The sequence below is a fragment of the Lissotriton helveticus genome, chromosome 4_1 (genome assembly GCF_964261635.1).
Source record: "Lissotriton helveticus chromosome 4_1, aLisHel1.1, whole genome shotgun sequence".
NCBI classification, from domain to species: domain Eukaryota; kingdom Metazoa; phylum Chordata; class Amphibia; order Caudata; family Salamandridae; genus Lissotriton; species Lissotriton helveticus.
In genome coordinates, this window is record NC_136063.1 from 1062803434 (window position 1) to 1062827333 (window position 23900).

General features: G+C 49.2%; 1 protein-coding gene across 3 annotated transcripts in view; it reads right to left on the bottom strand.

Moving 5' to 3' along the window:
* TRIO (trio Rho guanine nucleotide exchange factor) overlaps positions 1-23900 on the bottom strand; it is a 4034553-nt gene that overhangs the window by 1607738 nt on the left and 2402915 nt on the right. For all 3 annotated transcript variants that reach the window (XM_078687660.1, XM_078687659.1, XM_078687661.1), the window contains exon 42: positions 13744-13833. In XM_078687660.1, coding sequence (XP_078543786.1) covers positions 13744-13833 — 90 coding nt within the window. The remainder of the gene's footprint in view (positions 1-13743; positions 13834-23900) is intronic.

The window sequence follows — 23900 nt, forward strand, 5'->3', positions numbered from 1 at the left end:
TGCACAATCAGCCTAGGAGTGCTTGGAGGCTGCGGTTGCTGGGGGCAGTGTGGTAGACAACTTCTGGCCTCCATTCCGAGGACGGAATGTACAGCTTTCACATCAACGCACGGCTTGTGTAGTCTGAGCGAGATGGTGGTTAGGATAGGGCTGACGTGGCTGGAAACCCCTTCCGTTGCCACAAAAGGGGCGAAAGGAAGACTGGCCTTGAGGAGTGGAGGAGAGGCCCAAGGATCTGGCCGTAGCTCGAGAGTCCTTGAACCTGACCAGGGCCGAGTCTGCCTTTTCCCCAAAAAGGTGGGTTCCATCAAAGGGCATGTCCATCAAACTGGCTTGGACATCTCCCGAGAAGCCAGTTGTAGGAAGCCAGACATGGCGTCTCAAGGCCACTGTCGTTGAAATCGACCTGTCCAGCAAATCAGTCCTATTTAATCCACACCGTATGGTGAATTTTGCTGCATCCCTCCCGTCCTTGACAGCTTGGGAGAGAACAGTCCAGGCCTCCTCCAGGACTTGTGGCAGCACCTGAGCAACCATCTCCCAAAGAGAGCGGGAGAAACGGCCCAAAAAGCATGCGGTAATCACCGACTACAATGACAGACTAGAGGAAGAAAACATCTTCTTACCAAATGAGTCCAGTCTCTTGGATTCCCTATCCGGAGGGGTGGAAGGAATGCGCCTTGGGATGTAGAGGCTTGCACCACCAAACTCTCTGGGGTGGGATGTTGTCAAGGATCAAGTCAGTGTGATCTCCCTTAGGAAGAGTAAGAAAGATAATGGCAGAAAAACAAGAAATACAGTACTGGTGAAAACCTCATTGGTGAATATTTGGAGGGATTTATAGGGAAATAATTAGTTGTCAGGTGTTTCAAGATAGCCGCCCTCTACTAGTTGAGGTTTAAAGGTCTTGCGATGTTTGGAACAATTTGGTTTTGAATCGAGCGTTCTACTGCAACACTTCAATTAGAATTTGACCTGGGAAGTACGTTTCAACCGTTTCTCAGTTAATTCTGCTTTCTGAGTTACGGAAGCTTTCCAGTCCCTAGCGCAACTTCGGGAGTTATTACAGAACTCCGTTTGGCAGTTTACTACTGTTTCTGCCAGAATATTCCTTCAGGGTTATTTTCGCATGTTCTTCAGAATCATATCTTGAGGAGTTTGTCCAAGTACTCCATCAGACAGCAACTACTGAAGCTTCCTGTATCCCTTCCTCAAAGCTTCCTTGCCATTGCTAATTCTTCTTGGCAAGTATTCTGGGCTCCAGTTTCCAGTCACGTTGCATTGAGGAGGGGTTTTCTCCTTCTCGGTCGCAACATTCAGCGCTGCTCGATTCCAGTGGTTTGGAGAAATCCTGTACAGAAGTAAGAAAGGCAGAACCCCTGTGAGGTGTCTCACGGACTACAAATTAAAGTAAGACTTCCATTTCATTACCTCGGACTACTGTCTCTTGGTGACCAGCAGCAACTCCTACTGCTTACTCCTTCCTGAGCGTTTCTCCCCTTCTTTTCCTTCCTTCTTTCCCTCCTTGTTCCTTTTTGCGAGCTCTTGCTACTAGTCAGATCCAAGCTTCAGCTTGAGGAGTCCACCACAGTGAGCAAGTGGTCAACCTTTCAAGGAACATATTGACTGTTATGTATTTGAACTGAAAATATATTTCAAAACTCAGTTGACTCTGCATTCAGTTCTCCTTGCACCTATATATATATAAATATTGGATACAGTAAAGTCATAGAAGAGAAGCACTCTCCAACTAAGAGACATAACATATTTTAGAAGCACCAGTTGAGTATTTTAGCCTGTGTTATTTATGCATGTATTTGTATATGTCATAGCACTAGACAATGCTATTACAGTATTATTTTATAATACTATTCTCGCTGTACGCATTAAAATTTGCATTCTGTCTAACGATTGTAGCAGTTCACCTCTCTTGTCTGAGAAAGAAGACTGTTCAATAAATCCTTTTATTCAAAACGCCCGTCTCACTATTTCTCTGTAACTCTGTAGAAATGAAGCATGCACGATTGACTGAGTAAAATAGTTATCTATTGTTCACACTACTCTGAAGATATTTGTTCCAGTCCTAGGGAAACAAAGTTGTCATGTTTATGCAGTTGTCAGAAACGAATCCCTTCTTGTGTTTTTTTAGAACGTTTCTAGTGACCTCTGAGCTAGCTGGCACTTACAATTAAGTTTAGTATATTCGATAGAGACATACTGACCTGAGTCCTATGTCACATCTATAGGATATATTATTCCAATCCGCAGAGCCTATTGGGAATATAGGAAATACACTACAGGGAGGGACCGCATCTTTTTACGCGCAGCCTCCACCGGGCAGCGCTTTCACGGCGCACCTTCTGAACATACATGAGGCCGGGTTCCATACCAGGGACGAGTGGACACTCGTAACATCTGCCTGACCGACAGCCCTCGGCGACTGGTGCTGAAAGGAGGAAAGCATCCAGTCTGTGAGCTCATGGGCAATGGGGCTGGAATGGGGGCAGTGTCACCGTTCACAAGAGGCATTGTCATCACAAATGGACGTGGTGAAGTGATGAAGCATTGTTGTTATAAAGAGAAGTCGGCAGCGTGTTTCCCCTGAGATGCCGGTCGCGTGGTGGAACCTTGCTCATGCCTTGGCCTCTCCCACAAGCCTTCGATTAAAGGCGGTCTTGATCGAATTATCGCTTAGACCTCGACTGTTTGTTGGAAAATTCTGACTTCAGAGGAAATTAACAGGTTGGAGGTTGCAAATGCATCTTTGTTTACTTTGCACTCTGTTACGCGGCCTCTAAGAGGGAATTAAAGGCTCACGCAGCCCAGCACCATCAGGCTGTTATTAAGAGAGATCAGCAAGTGTGGATTACCGCTCCTCGGCTATTGAAACAAGCGTGCTTGCCTCGCGCTGACGAGGAGAGGAGGAGGCAGTAGGGGGAGGGGAGAGAGGAGTGGGCCTCGCCTGTCTCCCTTGCGGCCGCAAGCTTTGAAACAATCGGTTAATTATAAACATATGGTTTCAAAGCTCGCTACCGCAAGGGAATCGCCAAACGTGCGGGCGTTGCCATTGAAAGCAATGCAACGCGTGCTCGTTTTTGGGGCCAAAACTGAATCGATTCCTAAAGAGGCACTTTCCTAGACCACTGGTGTGGAATACTAGGGTCCTGAAAGGGGAAAGCCCTGTCCTTAGAAATCCAAGCACAGAGCAGGGAGGATGGGTGGGTTGGTAAGGAATCTGCAGCTAGATAGTCTCTACAAGATAAGGCGTTACCAAAGGTAAGTAACTTTTTATCTGACCGAGACTTCTAGCCGCAGAGTCCTTACCTTGGAATAGATACCCAAGCAATACCTCCCAAGGGGTGGGACTGCTGAACAATTTCACACAAGTAAGTCCTGCAGGACCGAACGAGCAAAATGCCCATCTCTACAGACCTGACTATCCAGCCAGTAGTGCTTGGTAAATGTGTTCAAGGAAGTCCACGTTGCCGTTTGGCAGATGTCCAGGACCAGAACTCTGCGAGCTAACACAGTGGTTGCAGCTTTAGCTCTGGTGGAATGATCTTGCAAACCTTCAGGGTGTTGCTTTTTAGCTAAAGTGTAGCCGATCTTTATAAAGAGCACATTCCATTGGGAGATGGTCCACTTTTGCATGGTCTGACCATTCTTAGCTTTCACGTAGCCCATGAAGAACTGGTCATCCACCCGGATTTCTTGTGTGTGATCAAGGTAGAATGACAAGCTCTTTTTGGGTCCAGACATAGAAGTTGCTCCTCTTCCATGGAAGGATGAGGCAGAGCAGAAAAAGGAGGCAGAGTGATGGTTTGCTCAACATGAAATGGAAATAGTGACTACTTTTGGAAGAAGCACCAACTTGTCTGGGTAGATGTGCAGATAAGGAGGCTTGGATGACAAAGCCTGAAGCTCACTGACCCTCTAGCCAGATGGTATTGCCACCAGGAAGGCCGTCTTGATGGTAAGGAGCCTGAAAGTTCAGTTGTTTAAGGGCTCAAACGAAGCACATCAGGAACATCAGGACCAGATTAATGTCCCACTGAAGCCTAATGAAGAGAGAAGCTGGAAATATATGTTGCAAACCTTTCAAAAACCTACGCACAATAGGGGATTGGAAAAGGGAAGGTTGGTCAGGCAAATGCAAAAAAGCAGATATAGCAGAAGTATATCCCTTAACTGTGCCCAGAGCAGAGACCTGGTGGGCAAGCGAAAGAACAAACCGGAGATTCTGAGAAAGGGGAGCAGAAAAAGTCAACTTGTTTCTCTTTACACCAAGCAACAAATTTGCCCCTACTGCAGGCAGGTGTTGGTGGAGGGACGCCTGGCTGCCAGAATACCATTGCAGACTTCGGGTAGATGGTCGAAAGCCGTCAACTATTGATGCTAAATCTCCACACGAGAAGGCGGAGAGTTGACAGGTTTGGGTGGAGAACCCTCTCCTGCTGCTGCGTTAGAAGATCCTCCCAAAGGGGCGGCCTGATCGGAGGACCGATGGTCATGCTCAACAGCTCAGGATACAAGAGTCTCCTTGCCTAATCTGGAGGCAAAAGGATGACATGGGCCCATTCGCTCTTGATCATCTTGAGAACTCTGGGCTTGATGTTCTTGAGATCTCTGGGCAGGAGTGGTGTTAGAAATGGGGTTTCTGTTTGGATAGGGAATGCACCTAAACCAGGCAGAACCAGACCACTCTAGTCAGGGCAAGTCAGTCACTCACCAAAGTTAACCCGTGTTAACCCTCTGGTAGTTTTGCGGCGAGCAGTCAGACTTAACATCAGAGGCAATGTGTAAAGTGTTTGCGCAACACAATCATACAGTCACACAATGAATACACCACAAAAGAGACTCCACACAGGATTTTACGAAAACATAGTATAAATTGCAAATAAAACCAAACACCAATACGACATGAACCATAAAAACTATGCATATGGCCAGGGGCTGCCCCGGGAAGTGGGGTAAAATGTGGAGCGCATGGAATAGTTATAGAGGGGAGATCTGTGAACCACCTACGCAGGTACCGGTCCCAGAGGCACAGGACTCTCTATGATCCCTGCACTAAATGTTGTCATATTTAATTCTGTACTTTGCCACAATGATTCATGTGTTGGAAATGTAATGTGCTCGCCTGAGATTTAATTTTTCCCTTTTGTAATGTCTTCCTTTGTATTCAATAAAAAGTTTAAAAAAAACAAAAAAAAACTATGCATATTATCCAAATCCTGAGATAGTATTCATTGTCCTGACAGCGCAAGAACCGAAATGACATACATTATGACCTCATTGAAGACTTGGGGCATGAACTGCAACAGGTTATGAAATAAAAGCATGAATCATCACATGAGTGCAAGAACGCAAATCAAATTATGAAAAGGCACATGAATTACCAACTGTCACCAGATTACCATAAATACTTTCCAAGTGATGCTGGAGTCATGTATCACACAAGATGCAGAGATCCAACACTGCATAAATATCACTTAACATACTCCTCAATATTTCAGGGTGGCCTTAAAGCAGGATATTAAATGCTTCAAGAATGGTAGGTCACAGCACACCTACCTGCCTACTATGCTCTATATACAGTAAGCTCTTTGTCAAAGGACTAGCCCCATGCCTTGCTCGGCCTGAGACATTTCAAAAGCGGAGTCAGCTTTGTCCACAAACAGGCATGCTCTGTCGAAAGGAAGGGACATTAAGTTAGCCTGCACATCTGAAGACAAGCTATAGGTCCACAGCCAGACATGTCACCTCATGGAGATAGAGGACCCCATGGTGCACAACATAAAATCGGTGGTTCCCAGTCTGGATTTCATAATGTGATGAGATGCATTTTGTCTGTGTCTCACAAACTCCTGGAAGTGGGTGCTCATGCCCTCTGGGACGTGGGGGCTACTCAGCTGAGCCATGTTTCATAACATGGGTGTACTGCACCAAAAGAAAGGTGGCATTTAAGGAGGGAAAAGGTAGCTCTCATGGTGCAGGATGGTAGCGTCATGCCCCCAGCCTGCTGACCACCAGTACTGAGGTGGACTTCTCCCAGGCTGCCATGACCGTGTAAAGCAAAGCCTGCATCATCCTGGTGCGGCACGAAGGTGAACTCGGTGAGGACATTAGACATCCTCCTTTGGGAGCTGAAGCTTTAGCACTTCAGCAGTTTTTTTACCTTGGAGTGGAAGGACATAACTTCTAGAGTGGGAGGCCTTGTAGGGAGATCATTCTCCATCCCTGGGTTGGTGTCCATTCCACTGGCTGATGAGAAGCATGCCAGCTCATAGGTCTGATCTTCCCCCATTTTCATCGCTTTAGGCATAAAGATTCAAAACACCAAAGTAATTAATTGCCATTCGGTGAAGGTTCGGGTTCAAAGATGTGAAGGTTTTTGTCATTGAGTCAGATTTATACTGCAGCTTGTTTGCTCTCCTTGCCAAATGCTTGGTTGGGTTGTTGGTCATTGGTTGGATTGAGCTTCTGGTTGCGTAGGATGATTTGCACACACAGTTTGAGATGTGGGTTGTTGGAAGCAGAGGAGACTTTCAAGAGATTGGTGAATCCTGATGCTGTTATCTGCGAGCAAAACAAGAAGAATCTACAAATAAAGGTTTGAATATGCCAAGAGATCATATGGAACCCTGGAAGACTCCACGGGTGACAGGGATCGTTTGTGACATGGAGGTAACCACTGGTATCTGTTGGGAAGGTAGAAGGAGAACCCGTGAAGGACATTGCTGGCAAATCCCATTTGAGACTCCAGGGTACTCATGAGGGTGAAGTGGTCCACTGTGTCGAAGGCAGCTGGGAGGTCCAGCAATATCAAGGAGTCATATTCCTTTGTGGTCTGTCTACGATGTGTGAGTTAACTGTCTTCATGCTGGACAGTGCACTGGAATTGCTGTACAGCAGACACCACTGATGCGATCTTGGAGTTGAAGTTACACTGCTTTTTCAATGATCCTGCTGATGAATGGTAAGTAAGTGATGGGTAAGTAGCTGATGAGGACATCAGGGTCTAGAGAAGGTTTCTGTAGGGGTGGATGATCTGGCCAACTTTGACAATATCTGGAAAGATGCTTTGAGTGTAGGAGGCATCGACAATGCTAAGCAGGGGTAACATGGGGCCCCAAGAGAGAGCTTTGATGAAGGGCTGTAATAGGATGATAACTTCATAAAGAGTGGCTGTGAGGGAGTTGAGTAGGTCAGCGAAATCTAGGAGAAAGAGGGATTTTAAGGTTTACCATTGTGGGATTTCACAGAAAGGGTTGGGTGTAAGAATTGTAGCAGATTTAGTGCCGTCAATGTCCTGTCGATCTTCTGTATGTTTTCAATGAAGAAAAAGTTGATGGCACTGCACTTTTATGTGGAGTGAGGAATAGGTGGCTCCTACTGATGCAGTGCTTTGTTATCTTGTACAGTGTTCTGCTTCTGTTGGTGGCTTCACTGATGGTGCTGGTGAACAAGTTACTTACCTTCGGTAACAATATATCTGTTAGAAACATTAGTTAGTGATATATTCCTTACCTTCGAATTACCATCAGGTGTCAGACTGGATCCAAAAAGTTTTCATCAGCAGTACCCCTTGCGCGTTGGAAGGTGGCGTTGTGCGGCTCCGCGTCTGTCGTGGCATTATGGCCGCAAGGATGACGTTGCAGCAGTTACTTAGACGCCACCCTCGCGTGCTGATGTCAGTTCTGTACACGACTTTCCGCGCCAGGAACGGAGAGCCATGCAAGATACTGACCACTGGTGCATTGAAACTAGGGCCCTGAAAGGGATGACCTTAACCCTAGAAATCAGTTCGCAGAACGGGGAGGATGGGTGGGGAGGTAAGGAATATATCACTAACTAATGTTTCTTACAGATATATCGCTACCGAAGGTAAGTAACTTGTTCATCTGAAAGAAACACATAGTGATAGATTCCTGACCTTAGAATAGATACCACAGCAATACCAACCCCGGTGGTGGGTCTGCAAACCAAGATCACACCAGAAAGTCCCGGAGATCAGAACGGCCAAAGAAGATGTCTCTCCGGACTTGGCTGTCCAGGCAATAGTGCTTAGTAAAAGTGTGCAACAAGGCCCACGGACCTGCCTGACAGATGTCTTGTGAGGGGACACCACATCCCAATCCCATAGAAGCAGCCGTCGCCCTGGTGGAATGGGCGCGCAGCCCCACCGGAGGCTCCTTCTTCGCCAGAGAATAACAGGCTTTTATACACAAGACGGCCCATCGGGAGATAGTCCGCTTGTGTACAGCCCGACCTTTCTTGGTGCCTACATAGCCAACAAAGAGCTGGTCACCCACCCGGAACTGTTGTGTGCAATTCAGGTAAAATGAGAGCGCACGTTTTGGGTCCAGCTGGTGGAGCCTCTCTTCCTCTCTGGAAGGATGCGGAGGCAGAAAGGTGGGCAAAGTGATGGTCTGCCCAATGTGAAAGGCAGTGACAACATTTGGCAGAAAGGATGGACGTGTTCGAAGCACAACCTTGTCCGGATGGACAGACAGAAAAGGAGGTTTACAAAAAAAAGCCTGGAGCTCACTCACTCTCCTGGCAGAGGTGATGGCAACCAGGAAAGCAGTTTTCAAAGTTAACAGGCGAAGAGGACAGTTGTGAAGAGGCTCAAAGGAAGCACACATTAAATATGTGAGAACCAGGTTTAAGTCCCACTGTGGCATTACGAAGGAAATAGGAGGGAAAAGATGAGTAATGCCTTTAAGGAATCTATTTACAACAGGGGACTTGAAAAGAGAGGGCGGATCAGGGAGCCTGAGAAAGGCTGAAATAGCAGAAAAGTAGCCCTTGATAGTGCCCAGAGCACAGCCCTGCTGGGCCAAAGAAAGAAGGAACAAAAGGACTTCTGAAAGAGGGGCAGTAAAGGGATCCGCAGCCTTTGCTGTGCACCATGCCACAAATTTGTTCCACCTGCAGGCGTATACCAACTTAGTGGAGGGACACCTGGCTGCCAAGATTACGTCACAGACTTAGGGAGGCAGGTCGAAAGACTTCAACTGCCGGCACTCAATCTCCACGCAAGGAGGTGGAGACTGTACAGGTTCGGGTGGAGGACCGTCCCCTGCTGCTGCGACCGAAGATCCTCCCGAAGAGGCAGTCTGGTCGGAGGATCGATGGCCATGTTGAGCAGCTCGGGATACCAGACTGTTCGTGCCCAATCCGGAGCCAAAAGAATGACTTGGGCCCGGTCGCACCTGATCTTCTTCTGCACCCTGGGCAGAAGTGGTATAGGCGGAAAGGCGTACAACAGACCACAACTCCACTCGCGACGAAAGGTGCCGCCTTGGAAATTCCAACGCGCAGAATTGCTGACATTGCGCATTCTCTTTGGTGGCGAATATATCTAACCAAGGCTCACCCCACTGTTGAAAGGACCTTGCACCACCTTTGAGTTAAGACACCATTCGTGATCCCTCATGCACCTACGGCTGAGTTCATCCGCCCTGGTGTTCAGAAACCCTGCCAGGTGTTGAACCAACAAGGAAATGCCTTGACGTTCCAGACATGTCCAGAGGCGAAGGTCCTCCGGACATAGGGTCCACGACCCCACCCTGTTTGCTGCAATACAACATGGCTGTGGTGTGGTCCGTGAACACCTGCACCACTTTTCCCCGGACAGAGGGAAGGAATGCCTTCAGTACAAGACAAATCGCCCGGAGCTCCAGGAGGTTAATGTAAAGCTGGACTCCGCTGGAGACCAGAGGCCTCTGACCTCCGCCTCTCCCATGTGGCCGTCCCATCCCAGAAGGGAGCCATCTGTCACCACAGTGTGGTCGGGTTGGGGAAGGGAGAGGGACCTGCGACTGACCCAATCCCGGTTCGTGAGCAACCACTGCAGTTGTTGAGCAGTGCCCTCCGAGATCTGGACATAGTCGGACAGATTCCCCCGATACTGCGCCCACTGGAACTTCAGGTCCCACTACAGATCCTGAATATCCCACCTGGCATGATTGATCTGCAGGATGCAAGAGGCCATGAGGCCCAGTAGCCTCAGGGTCATTCTGAGCGAAACCCGGGACAAGGGCTGAAAGATCGGAACCATTGCCCGAATGTTGCAGACACGCTGTTAGGGAGGATAGACCCGAAACTGTGCTGTGTCCAGAACCGCTTCGATGAAGAGGAGCTTCTGAGAGGGACTTCGGCACACTGATGGAGAACCCCAGCTGATGTAGGAGATCGGTCGAAGTCTGGAGGTGGGAGACAACTGTCTAGGGCGAGGCCGCCTTTAACAGCCAGTCGTTAAGATAGGGGAAGACTGAAACCCCTGATCTGTGCAGATGAGCTGCGACCACCGCCATCACTTTCATGAACACCCGAGGGGCACTGGTAAGGCCAAAGGGGAGCGCAGAAAATCGAAAATGCTTGTGGCCTACCGTGAACTGCAGGTAACGTCGGTGGGCCGGCATGACGGGGATGTGGAAATAAGCATTCAGCAAGTCCAACACTACCATCCAGTCTTGCGGGTCGAGGGCAGGCACGGCGTGAGCAAGCTTCAACATTTTTAACTTCTCCTTCCGGAGGAAGTGATTGACATCCCCGAGATCTAAGATAAGACGCAGGCCCTTGTCCTTCTTGGGAACCAGAAAGTAGTGGGAGTAGCAACCACAACCTACTTCTGGGACAGGAACGTGCTTAATGGCTCCCTTGGCCAAGAGAGCCGTAACTTCCTTCTGGAGAAGATCCAGATGATCTTCCGACATGAGGTGGTAACAAGGTGGCATGGCTGGAGGGGTAGTCTCGAAGGGGAGGGAGTAGCCCCTTCAGACTATCTGCAAAGCCCACCTGTCCAAATTGATGGTGCATCAGTGGTGGAGGTGATGGCGAATCCTGCCGCCTACTGGCGTTAAATGGGCCTGAAAGGTCAGACTAGGAGGGTTTGGAGGCTGCTGCAGAGGGGGGGGGGGGTTGGTGAACTGGCCTGCTCACTGACCCCCTGAACCACGACACTGGTTCCCACGTCCCCGGCAATGCGAAGGTTGGATACCCTGCTGCGGTCTGTGCCCCTGGGTGGGACGTAGCGGGGCACCCCTTCCGTAGCCACGAAAGGGGCGAAAAGCAGACTGCGCCGGACAGAGGAGAGGACCAAGGATTTGGCCATATAGCCCGTGAGTCCTTGAAGCGATCTTGGGCGTGGTCTGCTTTTTGTCACCAAAAAGGCGCCGGCCATCAAAGGGCATGTCCATCAAGGTGTTCTGGACATCCCCTGAAAAGCCAGTGGACCTCATCCAGGCGTAGCGACGAAGCGCTACCGACGTTGAAGATGTCCAGCCCGCAATGGATCATAAACTTAGCTGCATCTCTCCCGGTGGCGACAGCCTGGGAGAGCACTGCCCGGGCCTCCTCCGGCCACTGAGGCAGCACTTGCACCACCTATCCCACACTGAGTGGGAATAACGGCACAAGAGACATGCAATGTTTACGGACCCCAGTCCTAAGCTGGCGGAAGAGAACATTTTCTTCCCAAGAAGGTCCAGCTTCTTGGATTCCCTTTCCGGTGGAGAGGTAGGGAACGCGTATGGAAGCGGAGACTTCGACTACCAAGTTCTCCGGGGTGGGGTGTTGGGAGTGGAAGGTGGGGTCACCCGGAGCCGGGCGATGGCATTGGGCGATCATACTGTCCACGGGAGCCCCCGTGTTGGGCCTGGACCAGGTGCCCAAAAGGATGTCAGGAATGGCCTCATTAAACGGGAGCAGGGGCTCCGAAGAGCTCGCTGCCGGTTGAAGCACCTCAGTCAGGAGGTTAGTCCTGACCGCCACCGTAGGAAGCTCGAGGTTGAGAGCCTCGGCCGGCCTACGGAACACCATAGCATATGTCGCTCCCTCCTCCGTAGCCACGGTTGGAGGAGACAACATGCCAAGGTCGGGTGAAGTGTGAAGACCACTGGCATCCCCCAGTTCCTCTCTCCAGTCCTGTTTAGACCCTAGCTGGTCAGTTAAAGGGTCACCTGACCCTCCCAGTCACCCTCATCATCCTCTGGTGGCCACTCTGGTTGGAAATAGACCCCAGAAGTGAACAGGGGCATTAAAACCCCACCCGACGTCGAAAGACGCCGGTCCAGCAAGGTGTCCACATCAGGAAGGAGGCTGGGGACGACACCGGCCGGGGGGCAGACCGGCGCTGGGCACGGTAGTCGTGCCGTTGGAAGTGGCACCGGTGGAGGTGTAATAAGGTCAACCGGCGCTGATCTGGATCTAGGCCTGGATCCAAGGGGGGCCTGCAGCGCCGAGGCCAAGGCCGGCGGGAGCTAAGACCTAGGCCCCCTAACGGATTCCCCAGGGCCCAAAGGTGCGCCGGTGGGGTCTGTCTGCCCAAAGATGGCATGCATCGCCTCGTAGAACGTACAAAGATGGGCGGGTGTCACACAGGGTCCCGGAAAGAGAGGTAAGCTCAGAGTCGATCCTTGAGGCTCCGTGCGCGGAGCCGCAGGAGTGGCACAACGCGCGCGCCTCGTCGAGTCGGCTGACCAAAGAGGAGAAGGCGAAGAGTGACTATGCTTCTTTGACTTCTTCTTATGTTTCGACTTACCCGACCCAGAGTGCGAAGACTTCGAGCTGGACTGATGATGGCTCAGCGACCTGTCCCTCGACCTCCCTCTCGACTGGGACCTCGAACAGCGCGGAGCCGACTACCGTCGTTCAAGCAGCTTTCAGGACTGCTCCAGCAAAGCCTTTGGTGTCAACAACTGGCAGTCGTAGCACGACTTGGGGTCGCGGTCGCACTTAAAACCGGGCATCCCTTGTGCACCTGTTCGGAGTCGGAGACTCGAAACAAGACAACGACAAAAGTCGAGAAAAACTTATGTCAAAAAATGACTGAGGTACCGCTCTTCCCGGATCTACACTGGCTGGCACAGAGAAAGAAAGAACTGACGTCAGAGCACGAGGGCGGCATCTAAGTAGCTGCTGCGACGTCATCCCGGCGACCACGACGCCGACAATGAAAGCACAGCCGACCGACGACACCTTCCGACGCACAGAGGTACCGCTGATGAAAAAAACTTTCCGGATTCAGTCTGACCCCTGGGGTAATTCTAAGGTACAGAATCTATAACTAATGTGTTTCTTTCAGATGAGGGTGTCTCTTGATCCTATTGCGCATGTGGGATTTCCATCTACATTCATTTTACATTGTTTTTTCAGTTCTAATAAGTACATTTCTCAAACTTATGCTAAATTAGATTTGGCAGAGATCTTACAGGCCAATTTGTTTTTATCTCAATTGTTAAATACAACTGCAATCTGTCCAAACAACTTTATTTGGTCACGTGTACTTTGACTGGCGTGGCAGTGAGGAGGACCTCATGAGAAATGACCCTGCCCCAAACTTAACAATGGTAATAAATAGCATATTATAATATGCACATAAGTATATGTACTATTTATTATGGGTAAAATATAGTCTAAATGAACATATTAAAAATAATATAATCTTACAAATAGAGATGTATTGTTGTTTAATGAAGTTCCTATACCGATTATCAAAATTGTTTAAATCAATTGCAGCAATCAAGATATACACAGAAAAATATCCATACATTACGTTAATGCAGTTTCTAAAGGGAAGTCAGAAGCAGTTCGAGAATTTCAATGTCTAGTGCCAAAATAAAATTTTTGCAGTGACCAGATTTTTTTCTTAGTCGCTTAGCAGAAAGAGCCTTGCCATTTCCAATACTTGCCAACAAACAAGCTATTTCCAATTCCAAGAATTATGCTACTCACCTCAAAATATGTATCAATGTATTCAGAAACAATGAGTTCCGACTTTGGTTTATTTTGGCAATAAACTATATACATGTGCAGCCTCCTCTCCTGTCAAGACAAGAAACCAAGTATTTAGTACGTATTTCCTATAACCACTGGTAGCAAAAATTCAGGATAATCAAAAGTAGTAAATGCTCCAAATTCAGAACAAAGGAACAAACGCAAGCACATGAGAGTGACAAAGTCCACCAGTGATAAGCAGTGTGTGGCCTCAGTCCTCTACATTTTTAGTATGGTTGACAAGAGGCTTTCAACTACAGATAGGTAAAAGCTTGCATATAATCAACACCAAAAAAGGGAAATAAAAGTGATCCATTGAAAATCATGTAAACTTGCTTTCAGATTTGGCATTAACATTTTCTGCTACGTTAGTATTGGAATCTCGTGAAGAATAGTACAACTCAATTAGCTAATCTCTTTAGCGCAAATTGGCTTTAGGGGGACTGTGCTGGGCTGCGGGTCTTGATGGGTGCTATGGTCTGAGTCGAAGAGCCAGGTCTTAAGGTCCTTCCTGAATTGGGTCAACAACGGGGAAAGCCTGAGGAGGAAAGGCAGGGAGTTCAAGGTATTGGCGGCGAGGTAGTATAAGGATCTTCCTCCGGTTCTGGTCTTGTAGATCTGACAGACGATGGCAAGGGATAGTTCGGCAGAGCAGAGGTATCTGGTGGGTACGTAGAATGAAAGGCAGTGGTTCAGGTATGCTGGTCAAGCATCATGGTGGGCTTTGTTGGAGTTTGTGAGGAGCTTGAGCATGACTCTTGTTGACTGGGAGCCAGTGGAGTTCTCACAGGTATTCGGAGATGTGGCTGCGGCGGGTGATGCGGAGGACCAGACTGGCTGCGGTGTTCTGAATGTTCTGCAGTTTCCTGAGGAGTTTCTGGGTGACGTCTGCATAGTGTGCGCTGTCACAGCCAAGTCCGCTAGTGTACGTGTGACCGTCTTTCTGGCCTCAGAGGGGATTCATCTGAATATTTAACAAAGTAGGCAAAGAGTGTGCAAGCATTATGAGGAGATTGCGTTGATCTGGTGGTTCATTGTGAGCGAGGAGTCAAGTATGATGCAGAGGTTTCTTGCATGGTCAGTGGGTGTGAGGGGGGTTCCTAAAGCAGCAGACCACCAGGAGTCTTTTCAGGCGTAGGTGTTGGGCCCCTGGATCAGGACTTGGGTCTTGTTCGAGTTGAGCTTGAGGCACATGCCTCTCATCCAGGTAGCGACAGCCTTCATCCCTTTGTGAAAGTTATTTCTGGCGATTGTGGGCTTGTTGGTGGGGGAGAGGATCAGCTGGGTGTCGTTGGCATAGAAGGTAATGTTGAGTCCGTGGTTCCTGACTATGGCTGCGAGCGGGCCATGTAGATGTTGAAGAGGGTGGGGCTCAGGGAGGAGCCATTGATTGATTGATTTTAAATTTATAAAGCACACAGCTACCTGGAGGTTTCCCGGCCCCATAGGACCACACGCAACAGCGGGAACCACGTCTATTGATCAAATAACCAGGTTTTTAGGCCTCTACGAAAAATCTTGTGGCTGATTTCATGCCGAAGAAATGAGGATAGCGAGTTCCACAATACTGGCGCCAGATAGGAGAAGGAACGTCCGCCCAGGCGTGAAAGTTTGAACCTAGGGACTTGAAATTTGGCTTGCGATAAGGAGCGAAGTACACGAGTCGGACGATAAGACTGAGCTGGGGAGCATGGATACATGGGTGCTGTGCCTTGTTTAATTTTATGCACATAGCATAGGGCCTTGAATTTGGTCCGGTTCTCAATCTTAAGCCAGTGAAGATCCCGGCGAGCACCTGAAATGGATGATGATCTAGGCACATGGGAAAGCAATCTGGCCGCCAAGTTCTGGACCACTTGTAGTTTGCGAACTGACTCTTTGTTGGCTCTAAGGTACAGGACATTACCATAGTCCAGCCTAGACATAATTAAGGCTTGAATTACGTTTTTTTGGGTGGGACCAGGCAACATCCAGAGTATTTCACGGAGCCATTTTAAGATGGTAAAGCAAGTAGAAGCAGTTTTGACTACTCTCTGTCTCGTAGACAGCTGACCGTCAAGCATCACTCCTTAATTGCGTGCAGCTTGCACAGGTTGGGGTAGTGTGCCCATTTCTGGCGGCCAATGAAGTGGGCCCCAAAGATCTCTATTTTTCCCTAGGATCAAGACCTCCGTCTTTTCAGGGTTCAACTTAAGCCAGTTTGTATGCATCCAACTAGATATGTTTTGCATCGCTACCTGTAAAGATGACACAGTGGAGGGTTCGTTGGAAGAAAGCGAAAAGAGAAGCTGGGTATCGTCTGCATAAGAGAAGATAGATAGCCCAGCTTCTTCTGCAATACTAGCTAGAGGACTGACATAAAGATTGAATAACAACAGGCTAAGGATTGAGCCTTGTGGTACTCCATACAAAGAAGTATAGGTCTTGGATCTGGCCATCGGCGAAAAAACCTGAAAGTTTCTTCCAATGAGAACATTTTTAATCCATTCCAACACTGGGCCACTTATACCAATGGACTGGAGTGACTTTAAAAGAACCAAGTGGGATACCATATCAAAAGTGGCACTCAAATCCAGTAAAATGAGTGCCATTGTTTCCCCTTTGTCCACGTGCTGCCGAAGTATTTCTGTAACTCCTAGGAGTGTTGACTCTGTGGAATACCCAGCCCTAAAGCCAGATTGATACACATGTAAAATTTTATGAGTTTCCACATACTGCGAAAGTTGTTGTTTCACATGTTTTTCTAAAATTTTTGAAAAAACAGGTAGCAGGGAAATTGGACAGAAGTTAGACAGTTCCGACGGGTCGGCATTTGGTTTTTTCAACAGTCGAAGAACCATTGCGTGTTTCCATTCAGGTGGTAGGATGGCCTCTCTCAGTGATGCATTCAATAAATCCATAATAAGTTTAAAAAAAAGTGGGTTCCGATTTTTGTAAAACATGGACTGGGAGCGGTCATTATGGGAGAAAGATTTAAGATTATTTAAAATGGATTTAAAAGAGAGAGAGTCTAATGGCTGCCAATTAGTGATACTGAGACTAGACGCAAAATCAGGTGACTTATGTGGCGTAATACTGTCAAACAAAGACAGGACAATGGCTGTTCGGTGTTACCTGTGGTTGTACGTAAGTCAGCAAAAATTGTCTCAACTTTCTCAGTAAAGAACTTTGCCACATTTTCACAGTGTGTTTCATTTAATACCGGGGGCATCGGTTGAGAAGATGCACCGGAAAGCTCCTTAACTATTTTGAACAATACTTTGGATTTATTATGTGCCAGTCCAATAGTATTGCTAATGTGTGTAAATGTAAATGTGCTAGACTTGTAAAGCGCACAGCTGCCCGTAAGCGTCCCGGCGCTTGCTTAGGGAACCCGTCCTGGTATTCCCCTGTGAGAAACCCCGGCAGGGTGTCCACAAGGTGAAAGCCAGGCATCCCGCCGCGAGGGGCCGTAGTGGAGATTAAGCAAACTATTGCCCAGAGTCGCAGAGTGTGACCCTGTGAGTTGAGTAGGCACCAGAGCGAGAATTGTCGAGTCCGTGGAATTTTGAGGCCGAGGCGGGGAAACGAACCCTGGTCCACGGTCGATCTCAGCTTCCGGGTCTGCCGCCTCTAACCACTGAGCCACGCTTCTCCACAACCACTGAGCCATGTGTTCAGCACGAGCGGCTTTACACAGAGCGTATTCTCTCTTAGCACGTTTATAACTCAGCTTGGAATCTGGAGCGTAGTCTTTCCGCCAATATCTTTCCAAGGCCTTGCACTTGGTTTTTTCAACTTTCAGCTTTTCTGTAAACCAAGGAGCAGGGGGACGATGATTATTTAATTTCTTACAAGATATTGTGAGGCAGTCATCCACAGGTGACGTGATCCAAGTGAGGATAGTATCAACATCCGAGATCTTATGGAAGAAATCTCTGGAATATTACTAGCAAGATGAAGATTGAGAGAATCAATATCTAATTTCTCCCAGTTTCTGAAGCTAGGTTCGGATACGGAGGGAAGAGGACTGCTCAGCTGTGAATCAATCACCACTTTAAAGCTGACCAAGAAGTGGTCAGACCAAAGTAAGGGGAGGGCCTTTTGACAAGAAATATTAGACAGGGTGGAGAAAATAGGGTCCAACAAATGGCCGGCCCTATGAGTGGGACCAGAATTACAGAGTGACATATTCAAGGCTTCAAGATCGGTGACCAAAGTAGAGCCAATCTTACCTAAAGGATCATTGAGATGCAAATTAAGGTCCCCCATTATAGAAATATTTGCAATGTCAAGCACAAAAGGAGCAATAATTTCAGGAAATCTAGCTGCCCATGGTCCTGCAGGGTCAGGCGGACGGTACACCAATAAACCTGAAAATGTAAATTGGGGAGTTAAGAGGAGCCTAAAAAAATGGCTTCACAACCTTCACAAGGTAGATTTACCCATTTGCACGAGAAGTCTTTTAAAAAAATTATAGCGATGCCACCCCTAATTTTTCCTTCACGGTCCCTTTTAACTATTGTATAATTAGGGGGTAGGGCCCCTGCAATGTTGGGACCGAGCCCTCATGTAGCCGGTTTCTGTGAGGAAAATCACAACGGGTTGTGAGTTATGTAGAAGGTCCCAGATATCCTCCTTATGTTTCGGGAGGGATCTACACTTAAATTAAAAAATGTGAACTCTTTTGTGTAACCCTCCATATGCTTTTCCCTCGCCAACGGTAGTTGTGTGGAGCTTATCATAGTGCCTGTATTAGACCACTGTGATCTTTCGAGTAGAGAAGTACAGGTGAAGCTACAGTGAGGGCAGGGCATGAGAGGACTGCCCGGTTTGAAGGAAATACACTCATCTTGCGCATTCTTCCGTAGCCCAAGCAAACAACTAGGTGCATATTTCTTCATTTTGTTAATGTGCGGGGCATGGGTTATGGCCCCTGGCCCCGGATGGGCACGGACGGGCGCAGACGGGCTTGCCTTTGGCGTGCCTGCTGCGCACGTCTGCTGCGCGAACTGCGGTGCATTGCTTTTGAAGGTTTCCCGATCAGCTGGCTTCTGACGTCGGCTAAACTCCTCCTCCCAAAGCAAAGAGCCCGCTGCTCCCTCCACAACAAGCCGGCGAGCCTGTGGTGCACTGGGAAGCGAGCGGGAAGAGTTAAAGAAGGTAAGGCAAAGCAGTTGGTAAATTACTAAAAGAAGCCTAAAAAGTGCAGAAATAAAAAAATTTTTTAAACGTAATCAACACAGAGTCGAGACAGCTAGCGCGTATATGACCTTTCTGTAGCGCATCCGCTGCGCGAACTGCGGTGCATTGCTTTTGAAGGTTTCCCGATCAGCTGGCTGCTGACGTTAGTTAAACTCCTCCCCTGCCTCCTCCCAAAGCAAAGAGCATGCTGCTCCCTCCACAACAAGAGGGCGAACCCGTGGTGGACCGGGGAGCGAGCAGAAAGAGTTAAAGCAGGTAAGGCAAAGCAGTTATTAAAATTACTAAAAGAGGCCTAAAAAGTGCAGAAATCAATTTTTTTTTAAACGTGATCAACACAGCAAGTCGAGACAGCTAGCGCGTATATGCCATGGGGGACCCTGCAGCTGATCTCCATGGGTTCTTAGAGGAACGGTGGCAGTCTGACTTGCTGTGTTCTCCCAGTGAGGAAGGAAGGGATCCAGTCCAGTGCTTTGTTGTGGAGGCCTGCGTCGTGGAGTCTAGTGCTTAGGGTTCGGTAGAGGCGGTGTTGAAGGCTGCCAAGAGTTCCAGGAAGATGAGGGCTGCTGTTTGTACCCGATCGAGAAGGGAGCAGATGTCATAGGTGGCGGCAAGAAGGGCGGGCTTGGTGCTGTGGTTGCTTCGGAAGTCGTACTGAAAGGAGTCCAGGATGTGGTTGGCTTCGATCAACTCGGAGAGTTGGGCTTTGATGGCCTTCTCAATGACCTAGGCTGGGAAGGGGAGCAAGGAGATGGGTCTGAAATTCTTGAGGTCTGCCAGGTTAGCTGATGGTTTCTATAGAGGGGGTTGATCGCAGAGTGTTTCCAGTCTTCTGGGAAGGTGGCGTCTCGATGGAGCAGTTGATGGTGCGGCGTAATTCGGGGGCGATGGAGGTGATGGCTCTGTGGAAGATGTGGTGCGGGCAGGGGTCCAAGGGTGCACCGGAGTGAATGCTCTTCATGGTCTTGAGAGATATTTATATTGAACTACTTAACGCTGAAGTCCACAATTAAAGGTAACCTTTTTGTTTGCTTTGTGGAGTTTCGTACTACATCAAATATTCTACATTTCTGTAAATCTTCCCAAAGGTAGGCACAAATTAGGCTACCAGCTGAACAGGTATTCATCATTCAATGCTTGCATACAGAAACCTGGTCTAATATGTGGTAAGGTAAGAGATGAACAAGTTACTTACCTTCTGTAACAATCTTTAGGTGGATTACCTATCTAACCACAGATTCCTCACCTTGTGAATATCCCCAGGTGCCAAAATGGATCTGCAAAAATAAAAGCTGTACTCCTGCATGCTGGCAAGTACCACCATGTGGCTCTGCGTCAACACCATTGAACTCAAAGTGACAAACAAAGACATATATAAGCGCTGCCCATATAAGCTGACATCCATTTCTTTCAATTATCAGCCCACAGACAATTGACAACCCAATGTGCAGATACCTAAACTGGGTTCTTTCTAGAAGCAGAGGCCATACCACAGATCAGAGAGTCAGGCGTGTGGTGGGGAATCTGGGGTTAGAAAGAGTATCCACCAGAAAGAGAATTGCTCTTCCGTTGGATACTTTTAACAGCAGATTACTCAGCTTGCGTTGAGATGAAAAAAGCTGTACCTGCCCAAGTGGTAGGTCTCTCGAATGGCTCAAACTGAAAAGTCCTGCAGGACAGAGTGAGCAAAATGTCCATCTCAACTGACCTTCACTGTCAAGGCAGTAGTGCTTAATAAATGTGTGCAGCGATGCCCATGAAGCTGCCTGACAAATATCAAGGACAGACCCTCCACGTGTCAATGCAGTGGTAGGAGCTTTGGCTCTGGTGGAATGAACATGTAGGCCTTTTAAAGGCTACTTCTTAGCCAAAGTGTTGAAGCACAAGTTACTAATTGTGTAACGATATATCTGTAAGAGACATTAGTTAGTGATAGATTCCTTACCTTAGAATATCCCCAGGCGTCAGACTGGATCCAGAAACTTTTGCGTAGCAATACCCCTGCGCGTCGGTAGGCGTCGTCCGCGGCTCCGCGTCCGTCGTCGTTAGCGCCGGAATGACGTCGCCGGAGTAATTAGACGATGCCCTCGCGCACTGACGTCAGTTCTGATACAAAGCTTTTCCGCGCCAGATACGCAGAGCCATGATAGAACCAACACTGGTGCCATGAAACTAGGGCCCTGAAAGGGGATGACCTTAACCCTAGATATCGGTTCGCAGAACGGGGAGGATGGGTGGGTCGGTAAGGAATCTATCACTAACTAATGTCTCTTACAGATATATTGTTACACAAGTAGTAACTTGTGCATCTGAAAGAGACACGTTAGTGATAGATTCCTTACCTTAGAACAGATACCCCAGCAATACCAACCCCAGCGGTGGGTCTGCGAACCAATAATCACACCAGAAAGTCCTGGAGGACGGAACGGCCAAAGAAGCCATCCCTCCGGACTGGACTGTCCAGGCAGTAATGTCTCGCGGACGTGTGCAACGAGGCCCACGTAGCTGCCTGACAAATGTCCTGCAAGGGAACTCCTCGGCCCAGGGCAGTAGTAGTCGCCGTGGCCAGAGTAGAATGGGCCCTCAGCCCAACAGGAGGTTCCTTTTTAGCCAAAGAGTAAAATGCCTGGATGCACAATACGATCCACCGAGAGATGGTCCGCTTGTGCACCGCCCCTCCTTTCTTAGCGCCCAAGTAACCAACAAAGAGTTGGTCATCCACCCGGAACTGGCGTGTGCGATCCAGATAGTATGAGAGCGCACGTTTTGGGTCTGGACGGTGGAGCCTCTCTTCCTCTTTCGAGGGATGCGGAGGTGGAAAGAAGGTGGGCAAGGTGATGGACTGCCCGATGTGGAAGGCTGTGACTACCTTGGGCAGGAAAGAGGGTTTTGTCCGCAACACAACCTTGTCCGGATGGACAGAAAGGAAAAGAGGTTTGGAAGAAAGAGCCTGGAGCTCACTCACTCTCCTGGCAGAGGTGATGGCAACCAGGAAAGCAGTCTTCAGAGTAAGAAGACGGAGAGGACAGTTATGAAGTGACTCAAAGGGAGCGCACATCAGAAAAGTAAGTACAAGGTTCAAGTCCCACTGAGGCATCACGAATGGAACAGGAGGGAACATGTGTGTGATGCCCTTCAAAAACCTATTTACAATTGGGGACTTGAACAAAGATGGCCGATCAGGTAGCCGTAAGAATGCGGAAAGGGCAGAAGGGTATCCCTTGATAGTGCCCAGAGCAGAGCCTTGCTGGGCAAGAGAAAGAAGGAAGAGGAGAACCTCAGAAAGGGGGGCATAGAGTGGATCCACAGCCTTTGCTGTGCACCATGCCACAAATCTGTTCCACCTGCAGGCGTATACCGACTTTGTGGAGGGACGCCTGGCTGCCAGAATGACATTACAGACTTCAGGAGGCAAGTCAAATGGCCTCCACTGTCGCCGCTCAATCTCCAAGCTTGTAGGTGGAGACTGGACAGGTTCGGGTGGAGGACCGTCCCCTGCTGCTGCTAGAGAAGGTCCTCCTGAAGAGGCAGATGAATCGGGGGATCGACAGACATGCTGAGTAGCTCTGGATACCAATATATTCGTGCCCAGTCCAGAGCCACAAGGATAACCTGGGCCCAGTCGAGCCTGATCTTCTTCAGCACTCTGGGCAGAAGTGGTATAGGCGGAAAGGCCTACAATAGACCGCAACTCCACTCGCGACGAAAAGCGTCTCCGAGCGAGTGCCGCCTTGGAAATTCCAACGCGCAGAACTGATGACATTGTGCGTTCTCTTCTGTGGCGAATAGATCTAACCAAGGCTCTCCCCACTGCTGAAAGAGGCCTTGTGCCACATCCGAGTTCAGACGCCATTCGTGATCCATCATGCACCGACGGCTGAGTTAGTCCGCCCTGGCGTTCTGAGAACCTGTCAGGTGTTGAACCACCAGGGTCACTCCCTGATGTTCCAGCCACTGCCAGAGGCGCAGAGCCTCCTGGCAGAGGGTCCACGACCCCACCCCGCCCTGTTTGTTGCAGTACAACATGGCGGTGGTGTTGCCCGTGAACACCTGCACTACACTCCCCCGGACAGAGGGGAGGAATGCCTTCAGTGCAAGTCGGATCGCCCACAGCTCCAGAAGGTTGATGTGGAGCTGGTACTCCGCCGGAGACCAGAGGCCTCTGATCTCCGCCTTTCCCATGTGGCCCCCCCAGCCCTGGAGGGACGCGTCCGTCACAACTACTTGCTCCGGTTGGGGTAGGGAGAGAGATCTGCCGCTGACTCAATCGCGGTCCGTGAGCCACCACTGCAACTGTCTTGCAGTGCCCTCCGAGATCAAGACATGGTCGGACAAGTTGCCCTGATGCTGGGCCCAGTGAAACTTCAGGTCCCACTGCAGAGCCCGCATCCGCCACCTGGCGTGATGCACCAGAAGGATGCAGGAGGCCATCAGCCCCAGAAGCCGCAGCGTCAACCTGACCGAGACTCGGGATAAAGGCTGAAAGATTGGAATCAGAGCCTGAATATCCCGAACCCGCTGTTCGGGAGGATAACCCCGAAACTGCGCCGAGTCTAGAACCGCTCCGATGAAGAGGAGCTTCTGAGAGGGACACAGGTGTGACTTCGGCACATTGATGGAGAACCCCAGCAGGTGCAGGAGGTCGGCCGTAGTCTGGAGGATGCTGACGACTGTCTGGGGCGAGCCAGCCTTCAAGAACCAGTCATCGAGGTAGGGGAAGACTGAAACCCCTAACCTGGGCAGATGAGCTGCGACCACCACCATCACTTTCGTGAACACCCGTGGGGCGCTGGTAAGGCCGAAGGGGAGCACGGTAAACTGAAAGTGCTCATGGTCTACCGTGAATCGCAGGTAACGCTGGTGGGCCGGCAGGACGGGGATGTGGAAATAGGCGTCCTACAAGTCCCACGCTACCATCCAGTCTCCTGGGTCTA